The 16,305-nt window shown below is 40.4% G+C and overlaps 1 protein-coding gene across 3 annotated transcripts; it reads right to left on the bottom strand.

Moving 5' to 3' along the window:
• Positions 1-844: 844 nt before the first annotated feature.
• Positions 845-15,962, bottom strand: cyst (rho guanine nucleotide exchange factor 18 cysts). 3 transcript variants are annotated; one of them, XM_018507044.1, is made up of 19 exons: positions 15,596-15,962; positions 15,013-15,123; positions 10,236-10,613; positions 9,576-9,982; positions 9,093-9,242; positions 8,811-9,001; positions 7,804-7,941; positions 7,294-7,366; positions 7,081-7,204; positions 6,788-6,980; positions 5,755-5,829; positions 4,328-4,384; positions 3,622-4,174; positions 3,306-3,535; positions 2,680-3,209; positions 2,382-2,584; positions 2,076-2,255; positions 1,315-2,015; positions 845-1,222 (listed from the first exon to the last, which is right to left on the bottom strand). In XM_018507044.1, exons 2-19 carry the CDS (start codon positions 15,050-15,052, stop codon positions 925-927), a joined length of 4,521 nt encoding a protein of 1,506 aa, XP_018362546.1. In that variant the 5' UTR covers positions 15,053-15,123; positions 15,596-15,962; the 3' UTR covers positions 845-924. The 3 variants fall into 3 exon arrangements, with proteins under 3 accessions (XP_018362546.1, XP_018362548.1, XP_018362547.1); XM_018507046.1 differs by lacking the exon at positions 5,755-5,829; XM_018507045.1 differs by lacking the exon at positions 5,755-5,829 and having other exon boundaries at positions 7,294-7,369.
• Between the last annotated feature and the right edge of the window lie 343 nt (positions 15,963-16,305).

Consider the following 16,305-nt stretch of genomic DNA (forward strand, 5'->3'; position numbering starts at 1 on the left):
CACGCACACGCGCGCGCGCGCACACACACACACACACACGCGCTTATGAAAAAGTATATATATGTACACACACTCCTATATATATATATATATATATATATATATATATATATAAAATATCGTGATATATATATATAAAATATCGTGAGATATATATATATATATTTATCTACCTTGCATTTCAGCAAGCGCAGCAACAGGTTTGTTTAAAAGATTTATCTAAAATCTTGTTTCTAAAACTGTCAGTCGACTTGATAACATAACGAGCAAGAATTCAACAAGATCGGCTGATTTACTTTGCTAAGCCGGTCGTTAATACTCTTTTCTCTTCCTCTCTCTTTCTTTCTTTTTCTATACTTCGATCACTTCTAATAAAAATTGCATTTTATTCTTAATATATCCCTCTCATCAAGATAATAGAATTCCGCGAGATTTGGCATAAAAATGATTATTGCCGTCAGTTATAGCAGTTGGAATGTAATAAAGTATTACATCTCTTCCGTCTCCCAGCTATACCGAGACTAACTATTCGCATTTATTGACGATAGTGTTATTGTGTGGACAAGATGGAGTATCGTATTACGTTATACGATCTCGTGAAATAAATAGCTTTAAGTGCATCCTATTGTAAGACTATCAAACCTGTAGTAAGGAAAGATTGAGCGATAGAAGAAAATGCGAAATGGTAGGAGATGAAACATACGAAAGAGTGTATGATGTGAAGCAGCAAATAGATTAATCATCATCGCAAGAAATTTATGTCGAAAATCAGAAAGATTTAACGCGGCTGCGAGACTGTTGGCTGCTCCTCGACTGATTGCGCGGTGACGGAGCCGGTGTTAAAGTCGGTGTAGTCGTGCCGGTGGTGGCGGCACTGGTGCGCGATGAACGAGACGAATGTTTGCGACCGAATCGAAAGAATCGTCAGAAGAAGATCACCTCCTCCTCTGGCGGTTGTTGCTGCTGTTGTTGTTGCGATTGCGGCTCGGTACTTCGCTGCTGCTGCTGCTGTGCCTGCTGATGTACGTACGGGGTGTCGGGCGGCGAGCGAGTAATGCGAAGCGAGCGATTCGACAAATGCGTATGATTTCCGCCGATTCCATGGTGGTGACTGTTCCCAAGCTCTGGTGACGAATAGGCAGACGATCCGGTGACGATCGCAGGACTGCTGCCTGCCCTGGAATGCCGGTCCGGACTATTATTGCTCGTAGTGCTACCGCTTCTGTCGAGCATAGATACGACGAACATAAGATTATTACTTGTCAACTAAAAGAAAACAATTGCGATGTTTAGAGTGGAATGAGCTAGTTCTACCTTGTGTTATTGTTACTCCCACTGGCAAGCTTCAGTGGTAGCTGTTGCTTAACCGGCAAATTACTCTGTACTTTCTGCTGATTCGTCGCGCTAATCAGATTTAGAGGGATGCGTTTCGCTTCTGGTTGTGCCTTACTACGTGCGCTTTGCGTTTCGGCGTTTTGCGTTAAGTGAGATAGGTGAATCATTGTCGAGCCAGTCGTGGAACTTCCGACCAGCGTTACGCCCTGTCGCTCCAATGCCTCGAGTCGTCGATACAACTGATCCCGTTGTTGTGTTACATCCCGCTGCTCCGCAGCCAATTGCTCTCTCTGTCGCGTCAATTCAGTTCGTTCCTCCTCCAACTGAGTCTTCTCCTGTTGAGACGCAGCACGAAACGCTGCTTTCTCCCGGCAAAGCTGATCCTGCAAGTTCCGCAGCTCTTCCAATTGACGATTCGGATTCGGTCGGCTATTGGATGATTTGCCCTCTTTACAAGCAGCCAATTGCGCTTGCAGGCTATCGATCGTTGTCATTTGATTACTTATTATACAGAGCAACGTATAAACATGATGAGACAAACGTATCGCTGCCCATTGCTGATCCTTGTTCGTCTCCAATTCTTGGCCGCCTTTTTCATCGGGATTTTCTTTGGGCAACTCACACAGTTTCGGAACGGGAATTACGGTATGCGTCGTGTTCGAATCACGCGGATATCTTTCCTAAAAATCAAATATTATTTTATACGATTATTTGACATTTACTTGTTCGTTTATACGTACTTTATTATGATCAAAACCGGCAAATGTTTCGGCCCTTCGAGGAACGCAAAGAGCTGGTGGAATGTAAGCTTCACTGTGGCGTTCGCCGGCGGAGCTCAAGCTTCGTGACAGAGTAGCGCCGCCCGCGCTGAACGACAGCGAGCTAGCGAGACGTGTCGCTTCTTGCACGGCCACAACCACCTGTATCCAACATAAAATTTAATTTTGTTATAATCCGCCGATTTATAAATTAAGAATCTACAATAATTTAATTTATAAATAATATTATAATTGGATATAAGATAGTATTGATTGGATAATACTAACTTCTTGCCACAATTGAGTGGTATCAATTCCTTCATTGTGTACCAGCCGGGTATAATCGGCACCTTCTTTCTCAGGCTTCTCAATTCTCTCGTTATCGCTTTCGTTCCCACTCCAAACATTCGCCGCTTGTAAGAGTCGCATTTGTAAGTTCATTTTCTCTTCAAACAGCAGCGCTTGCTCTGTATCTTTCTTTCGCAATTCGCCTGAGACAATACAAGATTGTTTATTTGAATAAATTAGAAAAAGCAAAACAATATTAGAAGATACGAAAACGTTGAAAAGAGCTAAAAGAACATACCGACGATTCTAAGTATATGTGATTCTTTAATCTTGGCAATACGTTGCTTCTCTTCACTGGAGACTAGCGAAATCGAGGAGGCGCGAGTATCTCGCAATTCATTATTATTTTCAGTCAGCGTGTCGGTTTCGTTTTCAGGATCTTGTGGGCAAGCCTCGACTGCCGACCGAATAGCCTGTATCCATAATTGTTTGTCCTTTGGCTTCTGAATCTTTAGTTCGAACATTTCTGGTTCGGCTGGGTTACTGCTTATTAGATAAATGCTAGATTCTTGACGAGCCTTCTCGCGAACCAGCAGTTTCTGCAACGATACTATACCCGCTTTATTGTCAGGCACGAAGAACGCGTATTTCTGATCTCTCTCAGCCAAGAAAAACAATATGTCTGAGAGAACGACCACTACAATGGCAGTCATTTTGCCACGACCTTGCATTAAGTATGCAGTGCCCTCGAACTTCAGAATTCTATTAATTATATCCGACTTCTTGAATTTAGCACCACGATACGTCGCGAATGACTTCGCGTCGATCCTATAAAAACGTTAATATTTATATTAATATATTTCGAAAAATTAATCACGCGGAGAAGTACAGAATAATCAAAAGAAAAAAAAAGTCGAAACTTACTTATTGTATATTTCTAATTTTCTATCTTCTCGCTCTTTGTCGGCTACGCAAGCATCTACATCAGCTAAAATCTCTTTAACAAGAATCAGTGCTTTACGTAAATCTTCACTTTCCTCTTGTGCAATGCCAGTTTTAATGAGCGGCTCAATCAGCAATGGATACTTCGTCAAACGTTGAGTAACGAAAAGTATACATTCGGGTATACCTTTCTTTTTCAACAAAGGATTCGTCTAAGGGCATAAATTATTTCATTTAATAAATCGTATCATTCGAACCTACATTGGTCATTTGCTAGCTATTCATTACTAAAACTTACCTGACAGTGGCGAACGAAACGGGCGAAGCGAGGATCGTTACGCAAGTAATACTTGTACACTTCGACGGCATCCCGATGACGACTGCAAAATTCTCCATACGCACTCTTCATGCGTTGCGCGTTGTCGTTTGAGAATTGCTCAACTAGAATATCGGCGATCGTAGAAACCACGGGGTTAGCACTCTGCCGTTTTTGCAGCAACCGCAGAAACCGCAGATGGATATCGATCAGATCCCGTAGTCGGGGAAACATGCGCTTGAGATCCGGCTGGCCCAGGCGAAAGTGTCGTCGCAATCCTTCCGCGAAGATCTTCTCCATGGCAAGCAACACCAGACAATGATGTTTCTCCGTGAGCACGAATTCGTATATATGTTCCTGCCTCTTCACTTCGCGGTCACAATGATCGACAAGACGTAACGCGATATTACGTCCGATCGCGGAGCTCCAAGAATCGGGCTCCTCCTTTCCCAAAGTCAGCTCAGGATCTAGTTCCTCGAGATCTGCCACCGTGAACTGATGAGCATCGTCTCCAAAGTCAAATTCTTCCCATCCACTGAAATAAGCGAAAAGTAATTTTATTTAGTTTTTTGTTGTTCACTACGGCGTTACGATATATATAGTATGTCTATCTTGATTAAAATTTGCGGATTCAACTTTATTACAATATCTAAGAAAAAAAGAAAAGAGAAAAGATATATTTACAAACCTCAGAAGATCACGATGTTGCCCGCTCTCGGCATCTTTTTCTTCATTTATCGTTTGACTGAAAGAAAGATATAGCTCTGTTTCATAAAGCACGATTTATGATTAATAAAGAAAAGTTTTATTCTCCCTTAAGCAAGGCACACAATGTTAAGGTTGAACTTCAGCTTGAAAGACTCTTGAAATTAATGTACTGAGATGCCGACCTTTTAAAAAGACTGTAAATTATGATGTGTTTTAAAATATTTAAAAATTTTAGTATTTTTCCTTTTCTATACAAACCTTGCAGACGATATTTTATATCTTCATTTAAGCATATATGAATCTTCATCTGATTCTCATTACATAATCAATGTCGTTCGTTGTAACGCATGGCCAATAAAACTAGCGGTCTAATTGTAAGATAAATTCAGAAAGATAAAAAGTCTTTGATATTAATATATAGCAAAAAGCCATTCGCAGATGAGCAATAATCTGCAAGAGTCGAAAACTCCGAGTTCAGGTCGGGTGGTACATGCGTCATAGATGCAACCACTTGTTTTCTCTCCGCTCCTATTGTGTCCTACAATTTATTTAAACTTTTTCAGCAATCGAGAACACGGGATCACGCTATATGAGGCATTACGGGAGACTCGAAGAACAGCACCCGTTTTATATTTTTGTTAAATCTTAATCCCGACTTAAAACCCGACCCAAAGTTTTACAAACTATTACGAGAATATGAACATCTGTCTATAGTGAGAATTCGGATACGAAATCTCGTGACACATTGAGAAACGAAGGTGGGAACGACAAGAGAAAGAAACGTGACAAACTATCGTTGAAAGGGCGAGGTGTAAAGTAGAAAGGAGAGATAGAAATTGGTAACATGTCATGAACATGTATCTACTGTGACAATTTATTGTTCGATGTGTAATTACTTGTGGAAAAATTACCTTACGGATTAATGCTCGCGACTTACGCGCTATAATTTAGGCGAAGATTACAATGAGAAGAGGTAACACAAAACATATTATTGAATGGGCACAAATCATAGAAGCAAGCACAAGATCAGAAGCATAGGCAGGGCAAGATGATGTCTCTTCCAGGTATATAAGACAAGACGGCAGAAGTTGATTGCCGTTGCTGGACAATATGCATGTATGTGTACGTGTGTATACATGTGTAGTGTGCGAGAAAAAAATCGAGAAACGAGAAACGCGCGTCTTTCCTAGACGCGTTGTAAAGCTGGATCCAGATTAAGCAAAAGATCGCGAACAAATGTGAATAAACAACTTGCTTCAATGAACGCGAATGCTACATGAAAGCAAGTTGTTGATTCATGTTTGTTTGCACTCATTTACTTGGTCCAAATTCAGCTTGAGATACACGAACAGAAACGAACGCTTTCGACAGAATACAAGAGGAACACATCAGATATCAGAGACTTACTTGACTCCAAGTTTAGTGGCGACTCGCCGCCAAGGGCTGTAGCTTGACATGGTTTTCTTGTGGCTGTTAATTTCCCTTTAATCGTCGTACAATCGATCAGTTTGCACGTGGTTGCACGAGAGGGAATGCACGGGAGAAGGAAAAAGCACATACTGCATTAGGGTAACTTCATTTCGCCTATTAGGCCGTTTTTTCTTCATTTCCATGTTTCTTGCTAATTCTTTTCTTATGCTTTTTGATTTTACGCGTCGATACCTATCTTTAACAAATCGTTCCCACACGCAAGAATTTCTGTTCATTAATAAATTTACAATCCTTTTTTCTTTTTAAATCGACGTAATGTAATTAAAATTTAAAATCGAATGACTCTTGGAGTTACGTCAATGAGTTTGATAACTTTTTATTATCACGTAATTATCGATAGTATCAGCCGCTAGTATTATCTTTGTAGCTTGTGTACTTATGTAATAATAGCAAACCGAAAGCTAGCTGAGGTAGTATCTGAGCATGGTATATTCTGTATAAAGTAATACGCATAATATATGTAAAAAAACAATATTATATCAAGATGTAGCGGCGCGATGCTGAACGCGCTAAAGCTTGCCGTACTATTGATGTTGCTAAACTGCAAAATTAATCAGAAATAATAAGCTTCTGAGCCAGCCAAAGCCTCGGAGTAATAAACAGATGCACAAATTTTATTCGGTTTAAGATTTTCCCCATCTAGTTTTATACTATATATATATATATGTATATATTAGATATAAAATTTTTTGACTCGATAAATTATCGAATCTTCTTTCTTATCTAAATATCTAAATATAAAGTGAGTAAATTCTAATCCATCAATAATTGCCAATTAAATTAAGCAGTGATTTGAGTTATTCATTAATCATTTCGTATAGTCAAAAGAAGTTCGTTATAAACTCCGAGTTTCAGCCCAGCCATGCTATTTGCGTGCGAATCTTGAATCACAGATACGCAGATCCAATGCAAAAAAAATGTATAATCTTTATCGGTATAAGTTTATTACCTTCCGCTCCCGGATGAGGTTGGTAGTGGTAGCGACGTCGTAGAACCCCGTTTGTTGACGCTGCTGTTACTCGAGATGGAAACGTTGGATAAAGACTTTGTTGCGAATTTGCCAGAGTGATGCTTAGATTTGATGCACTCCAACACTACTTGATCTTTACATCCCTGACTTTGATGAACCGACGTTCCGCAGTCTGATTTTATAAAAATTAAGTAAAATGTAATTTTAAAAAAGTTAATTATAACATTTACGGCAATCGTGAGTTATTTAATTTAATATAACGGTTTTCTTACTGTCGCAATGGAGGAGAGGTTTATTCGTCGAATGTTTCATACAAACATCACATAAGCTTCCCTGAGTTCCTACCGTCATCGTTACCCACAGATGCTGTTGACTAGTCTTCTTTCCGCTTTTATCCTGAAATAAGATTTCAGCATGGTTTATCGGAAATGTTCTTTATCAGATAATATCAAATAATCTTTTTTTTTTTTAGATTATCGATTTACCTTCTTTTTGCGGAAGAAAATAGAACCGCGCTTTCTTCTTGTCTTTTCGGAATGATGATCGTCATATGCAGTACTATAGCAATGCAACTATAGAAGCGTTTCGATCTATTCATAGCTTATTGTGAGATAAAAGTGGACGTTCTGGTGTAATTTCTGTAAATGTGTGCAGAGCTACATGTTTTAAAATGTGTTGCATGCACAATCACGTGACATAGTAATTTTCGTTGTTATATATTTCGATAATTTTTGTGTTTAATGAGTCTTAAGTGACATTAAACTGCCTATACATATTTTAATTAATATCTAAAGAGAAATGGATTATTTCAAATAAATACATGTGAGTCCATCTTTGATTTGCAGTTGTAATGTAACTACAGACTATTTTTGGTTACAAAATCAATCGATTGGTAAACCGGTACAAACCATTCCCATCAGAGACGTTAAAAGATTTTCGAAGTATCATAAATAATTCGGTTAAATATGAAGAACTTAAGGCATCGGAGTACTCACTCAGTCAAAAGCTCGTCAAGGGATATCTGGACATTCGGAGTTCCCTCTCTATCTTCATGGAATTCGTGGCTGTGTGATGTATGAAGATCTTCGGTTTCTGTCTCACTCCCACTACCCTTTTCGTTTCTTTCACGACGGCTGTTTCATGCAGGATTGTAGCAAATTTTCAAGTACACAAACTAAGCAACTATCGTGTATAATGAATAATTGTAGTTCAGATATTCTCAGATGATCCGATGCACATCGATAATATTTAAAATAATAAACTGCTCGCGATTAGAAAAACAGTTATATTGGCGTAAGTAATCGATCAAATGTATATAAAACTAAGCTTTTAAATCAATATCAGATATGCACTGTTATTATTACTACTTTTGTCTCATATAAAATAAAAGACGCAAGATATTAATTGCACTCGTCATCAATAATTAATAATGTAAGCCACAATATTCTTTAAACAAAATATGTGTATCAAACTATATGAATGGCTATTATAAGATTATTATTTTAATATGACTTTTTCTTTCTATGGTACATTTTATATGACTTGCAATACAATAATACACGAGCAGTCATAAGTTAAAAGATCTGCCTAATGTGAATGTTTCAGGCATCTATAAATATAAATATCTCTGAGATTTATTCTACTACTTATAAGTGTTCATGCATGAGTACGTCTGCGTCTGCATTTTCAAAATGAGTTTCTACTTGTGCGAAAGATTGAAAAATCGACAAGATATAAATATATACACGTGAAAGAAAGAGTGTACATGCATGGGTATTTACGCACACATGAATGTACACAGCATAAAATATATATATGTATATATATATATGTGCATAGCTTTTTGTGTGCTAATCAATAATAAGATCGCAAGCTAGATAACGATTATTTGATAGTGGCGTTTTTATATAAAAGACAATAGAAAATAATATATAAGTATCTATTTCTTCATTATCGTTGATCTAGCTATGTGATCTCCATTCATGATTCGTAATGGACTTACGCTGCAAGTGAAGGTGTTGTCCGAGTTCCGGTTTCAGTTAAATGCGCGTTCAGAACCTGCGGTGTAACGATCGAGGGCGTCGATATAGATTTCTGAAGAGGTAAACGCGAACAAGTCAGTCCTGGCATTAAACTGCTACTTTCTGCTAATCTCTGACTACTCCTTTTTGTGACTATCTTCTGATATTCGTTCTGTCAAAGAAAAATTTGCTTTGTAGTAACTCTTTGTTCCCGCGTGCATGTCGAAAAGAGAAATCATCTTTCGAAGAATCTCGAAAATTACCTGTACAAGATCAGCTTCGTTCAATGAGTGCGTGCTCGTTTGCGACCTGCATGCTCGATTGCTTACGCCTACAGGTCCGGTACATGATTTTCCATCTAATTCTATCTCGTTTTCGCTGTCTAGGCTACTTAAACTAATGCTGCGTTGTCGCTGAAATGAGTAAACGAGTACGTCGTGATTGCGGTGTGTTGAGCGGCATTTAGCGATGGCTTCGGCAAGAAGCGCAATACGCAAGACAACAAAGCAAAATCATGCTACCATCGTAAGGTGAATAAAAGTATGATTACGATCGGGAATTTGAGACCGATATAATTTCGACGAGTTCAGATTTCGATGTTACAGACAAGAGATAATTTCTACATTCTTAATAATGGGAATACAACAATATTTTTGGCGAGCATCATAATTCACAGCATCGAAATATGAATTCAGCATCGAAATTGAATCGTGCCCTGGTTTTAACAAGTAACGGGCAATATTAACCATATTTTGGGCCTGCAGATGATTTTGTCCGGAGGAATATCGGCGTCGGCCGTGTCGGTTCTCCTCCAGATCTCCCAGATCTCCAGTCCAGCTGCGTCTTCTATCTACACCTTGCGCCTGTTGCGAGCGGGCATGACCACCCGCTGAGGGGAAATGCGTTGGGGAGCTGTTTGTGGAGCAATTACCGAGGACAAGATCCGGATCAGAACCGGTGTCGTGGTGATGATGATTGCCGGATCGAGACGCGAGCTCAGCCGAAGCCAGCGGACATAGGGACGGGCAGGAGGAGGTCAATCTTTGTGGGGCGTTGTTGGAGGCGCGAATATGATATCCCAAAGTGCCTAATGTCAAGTCTCGCATACGCTGGATGCAGTCGTGTATTTCATGCAGTTGCTGCAAATTCTCCTCTGCAAGAAGAATATTTAAAGAATTGAACGTTTATTAATGTTTTAATTTCTTCTCTTATGTTTTAACTTTTATAATTTTGACGTTCTTTTAAATTTTATGAACATACGTCTCGATATTTATATTTATATTCTCTTATATAAATTTGAATATTGTGTGAATCATCACGCGTTAGAAAATAAAATAAGAACTATATATAAGTTGTGTGGTATCTTCAATCTTCAAATTCAATTACGTGAAATGAAAGCTAATTACCTAGGACCGGATAATTCTTGGCTACACCGGGCGAATGCGGCGTAACGCTAATGATGGGCACTAGAGGATTAGGCTGGGCTTGTATAATATTAGTGCCGAGTGCGAGTAACGGGTGTTGCTGCTGTTGCTGCTGCAGCAGCTGCTGCTGTTGGTGGTGCTGTTGTTGTTCATCGCCGCCCTCAGACATGATGATCGGCGCTTTATCGGTATTGTCTTTGGTGCTGTAGCCGGTATCCGTAATTATGCCGCCGTGCAAACTCAGGCCGCGTAAATCCCCATTAATGATAGGCAGCACGCGATCGCAGTCGGAGTGCGATGAGCCAAGGTAATCGGTTATTACATCCTCCTCGCTGTCCTCGCCGCTGTTCGGACACTCGTCTGTCAACATGTTATACAATCGTCACGTCTGTGTTACAATAATTATTGACAAATCGAACATCTCGGCATCATCATTATTACTACTTTATTCCTATACAGCACAGACTCCAAGAAACGTTCTAAAAATGTCCAAAGGCCTAAGGACGTTCTCAGAATGTCTTTTGGATAAAGTGTGTGTGTGTGTGTGTGTGTGTGTGTAGAGATGTGTGAGAGTTCCTTCATTAATTCAACATCAAGCAGAATCCTACATTATGAAATACCTTGCTCTATTTAAAAATTTATAGCCAATGTGTGCGACGAGAGATGAGAGACAGAAAGTGTCGTGTTTTTCGCAGTTTAATAGCAAAAACTAACAGTGATGGGGAGAAGCGAGTAAAGAAGTTTACTGGCGGTGTCCTCACGCGGCGTATACTATATACATAGTACAGAAAGTCGAGAGTCGGAGTCGGAGGGAGTTCGGAAGCGCGATACCGGAAAACCGATACCGAAACGTCCTCCTCGCGCCGCCTCTCTATTGACTCGCGGGACTGGGAACAAACGGCGACTCCGCGACAATCACACCGACCCCCGCGACGGCCTCATCTTGGACTCCACTCCGCTCTCGAAATACCGCATAAAGGCATATTCAATGGAAATCAGGTCAGATCGTGTTGTCCGCCGGCAATAATTCGCATCTGCGTTTTCCACTTAAATACACGAACGGGATAATGTAACGGCGTCCAGAAGGAGGACCGTCTCGATTTCTACAATGTGTCCGTTGGGACGAGTTCTCCGACTGATGATAACATCGTCAAGTACGTTAAGGTCAAACCGGATTCCGAATCGGACACCACGAACGCAAGTTGAATTTTAAGGATCTCATGATCTCACAGCGACGCTTGGAAACGAAAGTCGAAGCGGACGAAGGATGACAAAGAAATCTTTTCTCGTTTCGTGTGTCAGACAATTCTCCAGAGTCCAGATCGAACAGTATGCGAACGCGGCTAAAATATTCGTGAGAAACTAAACCGAAGAATCTTAACTCCATACGTAACGTTGCGTTGTGGTAAAACACTAAGGCTATATTAACTGGTCCGATTTGAGCTGTGCTATTACGATTCTCAACGAATCCCGACGCGAGCAGGATCCACGCTGTAATCTCTATGACGTTAATTACTGTGCCGATACGTCGCAATCGTCCGCGTTGAATTTCTCACGGATCTAATCGAGATATCATCACGCAGCTCGCGTGTGATTTGATCCGATTTGAAATCGGATTTTTTCCTCTTCGCGAATGGGACGGGCGCGAGAAGCGTACGAAATAGCGTACCGTGGCCGAGCACTTTTCCGGGTAGAAAGGGGCTGACAGACTGTTGCTTTTCCCCCTGTGTAGCTCCCGGAGCGAGAATTGATCCAGTGGTCCGCGCGCACCACTCCGCTGCCTCCGCTACACCCCCGCGACCCTGTAACCCGCCGCCATCACCACCGCCAACCTTCAACTCGCTTTTCCTCCACCACTACTATTACCACCGCCACCGCGCCGCCCGCGCCGTCGACATCAGCACTGTGTGTTTGTTAGATTTGTATCTTTCCACCCTGAGAGCGTGTCATCAAATGGCTCGATATGAATCTTTAGTCGCCAGCTACCTCCGGATACACTTCCCACATAACTTTTCACGCGTTTCCGCAGATAATCTTCTATTCTCGGACAATTTTTCTGGCCGTCTTCTCTTTTGGGAACTGTTGACGATTTAAAAAAAAACCGAGTGTCTTTATAAGCAATAACACTGATAGTTTCATCAATATTGCTATAATTTTCATTTAAATTGGCTTCTAACTTTCTAAAAATGAAGCTAAAAAGGGATAAAAAACGAATTAAGTGAAAATCATGATGAATTGATATTAATAAAACAGCGAATTATATACATAATAGACATAATTAGAGATGTGTTTTGCGTTTTCTATTTGTAATATAAATCTAAATTCATTAGAGTTCACCAATCTTCAATTGCTTATAAATTAAACCACATAAAAACTAGTGTTTTAATAAAAAATGCAATTTTGTATTTTGAAATATCATATAAATATATACCATAAAAAATTATTATGTATTTACTACCATTTGATAATCGAAAAATATTTATTTATTAGTTTAGTTAGTTATTCTCTTTCAACAGTTTTTTATATATATTAGAAAACTGATATAGCTAATACCAAATATTTTATCGAAATTTTGATTAGGCTCTTTTCATTTTGTAGCTCCTTTTAAATATCTTTTAAATAACTAAGCTTTATACATATTAAGATTGCATTAAAATAAAATCTCTACTTAAAATGAATATTTCGCATTAATATTCAAGCTCTACATTTATCGATCAATGCGCAATCTAGCAACGCTAGAATAAAATACTTCAATTTTTACATTTCAACAATTCTTTCCGTTTGTTTTACTATTACATCTCCAATGTGGCTATCTTGTCTTTTTAGTATTCTATCAATCATTTTACCACGGAAGGGTTTCATCATAGCAGTAATCAGCGTTACAAACAACAACCCTTCGACGGTATCGGTTACCAGGGGGACGTCACAGAGAGACGTGATTGTGTTGCTCCAGCTGGCATTTGAATGTAGGCCGCAGTGACTCCGAGTCGATATTATCGGCGTTATTAAATATTCCGGCGGTAATGATTTTCACTGAAGTAGCCGGCCGTAACGATCGTTCCTTCATCGTGAGAATATTTGATACAGCGATACTTGTGTCGGCCTGCACGTGGAAACCTTACGGCACTCGACGATAATTATTTTGTGGGTGACGATGTACGGAATTCCGTGCTCGTACATGTATAAGTAAGAAATAACGGCGCACGGATTTCCGCGCTTCCGGAGAAAGTTTCGGCATCTCCTGGCTTTCAAGTGGCATCACAATGTTCGCATTCCTCCATTTTCCGTTTCTATTCTTTTCTTCGCAAAAGCGTGCGACAGCACGTAATCGATCGCGCTGCGGAAAAACTAACTGTATTATACTTTCGTTACGGTGAACGTCAAGCGTAAAATTGATATATTATTGCCGTTATCAGATACTCACGGAGTTGAATTTTCGTTTAACAGGTTATCACTGTAAACGCTTTACCACGCCATTTAACGTTAATCTTGTTTTAACGAGGCTAAACGCCGATGAGAATTCGCAAATTAGATCTCTCAGCAAGATGCTGACTTTGCTCAGACGTGCCAAAGCATAATATGGATACAATTTTAACAAACTGAACTTTTTACCACAGTTGTTTAAACAATCCCTAAAATATTTTCAAAAAATATAAAAGCATGCTGATTAGTGTAATGTACGAACATAATTGTACTTCATCTCTTGTATAGAATTGTTTTTCTCAATTTAGTTTTTCTTATATATAATTTGTTTTCTTCATTATTTCAATATATGCCTTTCTAAATATTTATCATGAGATAAAAAAATTACAAAATATAGTATGTGTCTTTCATACATTTCAAAGTATAGCTTCTCTCCCCTCCCCCCCCTCTCTCTCTCTCTCTCTTCACTTTACATGGTATTGATTACCTCAAGAATATTCTTTTGTTTCTGACCAACATAAATAGCAATGATAGATACATATATGTGTATGTGCATACCACACAAGACACATCAAGCTTACTGGTACGTAAAATGCATCTCACGCCAATACACATTACGTTGTTCCTTCCTTTTATATTTATGTATGCAACGTTTATTATAATGCTCATATAACAGAATCTTTGTCAATATATTTTCTGAAACAAAATAACTAATACTTTTTTCCTATTTTATTTGTATTCAATGATATTTATTTATCCTTGATAAGAGACGTTTTAACAAAGCTAGGACGTCATATAAGTTATATTTTAAGTATGATTATGTAATCACTAGATTATCCTTATCAGTGTTTAAAATGTAAACCGCTAGAATTTCAAGATAATGAAGTAAATATTTTTTTCGTCATATATAAAATTTCAGACATCTTATTCTTGAAAAATATTACAAACGAAAATAATAGGAAAATATATAATATGTGTAATGTATGGTATTTTCCTCGGTATTTTTGTACACTTTTATAGAGATATTTTTCAAGAATTCAGGGGAAACATTCTGACTCTTTGACACACACACATATGCGCGCGCGCGCACCACACACACATACAGTGTCAATTTCTCTCATTTTCCGGAAATATTTGTTATCAAAATTGATACGTTTCAATTTTGTTTTGACTATACATTGTACGTCAGTCAATAAACGATGCATATAAGGTATAAATAAATGCCTGACTCGCGGCAAACACGCCGCGTACCTACGCTGCACTTACGCCTACACAACAAACACCCATCCACGCATCCTCTTATGACAGACAGAGAGAAAGCCGAGAGGCAACTCACCGGAGGAAAACGGGGCGAGCACCTCCTGCCGCTTCTCCATCGTTTGTCACGTCCCTTTCGAGCGTATCTTCGGGCGGCCGCACTTGTCGCACTTCTCGAAGACTGTACGGACTGCAACAGTCGAAAAGGAACGGTTTAAGAAACGCGTACGACGGGCGCTCCGTCGCGTCGGAACGGAGCGCCGCGGCCGCAACCGCGCGCCGTGGAAATCCGCGCAAACGATTCTCCTCTCTTCCGTGTTCTCTACTTCTCTCGCGATCGCAGATAGAGCCTAGATTAAAGTACCGCTTGCGAATTAAAAAAAATAATGTAACGAGAAAAGAAAGAAAGCCCGAGCCCGAGCCCGAGCCCGAGCCCGAGGCCGAGCCGCGGGCCGCGAGGAGAAATTCACTTACGGACGGATCGGAGTATTCGGAGTTCGGAGTATCGGACGCCCATTCATGCGCGTGCGCGCGCGCACTTTGTGCGCGCCAGGTAGATCGTTGACACTGTTGACAGGTGGATCGTGATCCACCGTCGACCAGTCGATCGCGCGTCCCGACTCCCACGCGATTCCTATTTCCCGCACCCGCGGGATACGTACCCCTTATCCCACGATAGCCATTTAGCAGCGTCGCATACGTCGACGTTGGAACCGGGGTTTGGGTTTGGAGCTCGGGACTCGGGGCGCGTCTCTCTGTCTCTCTGTCTCTCTGCCTCTCTGCCTCTCTGTCTCCAGGCACGGCGGGGCTCGTAACAGTCGTAACTCGTTCAGTGGCGCGGGGTAACACGGTCTCGCTGCTCTCGCTGCTCTCGCTGCTCTCGCTGCTCTCGCGTCGGCAGGCCCACCGTTAGCGACACCGACACGGTCAAAGGCACATCGACCATCTTGTACTCAGTACTGGTAACTGGATGATCGCCATCGCCATCGCACTTCGCAGTGCCGTAACGCGTCACCGGCGTCACCGCTGTCCTGTCCACCACTGTCCACCGCCTGCGCTGTCGGTCATCGCCCATCGGTGTCGCTCCACATTGTCGTTGACGGCGGGAAAGGAATATAAGAGAAATTTCACAAAAAGTCAAAGTTCACGTATTCTTTGAAACTTTTAGAGCGAATCTCACTCTGGAGATCAATTGTGTATCTTGGAATAAGATGAAAATTACAAAAGTGAGCAACATTCATTAAAGGTGGTGCACTTTAAGACCGTCCCAAGTCTTAAGGCCCGTCTACAATACACGGAGTAAGAAGCAAGAGTAAGAAATTGACCAATCACAGTCGAAGCAGTAGCAGTAGTGGATTAGGTTGTAAGAGTA

This window comes from Trachymyrmex cornetzi, unplaced genomic scaffold (assembly GCF_001594075.2).
Source record: "Trachymyrmex cornetzi isolate Tcor2-1 unplaced genomic scaffold, Tcor1.1 scaffold23, whole genome shotgun sequence".
NCBI lineage: Eukaryota > Metazoa > Arthropoda > Insecta > Hymenoptera > Formicidae > Trachymyrmex > Trachymyrmex cornetzi.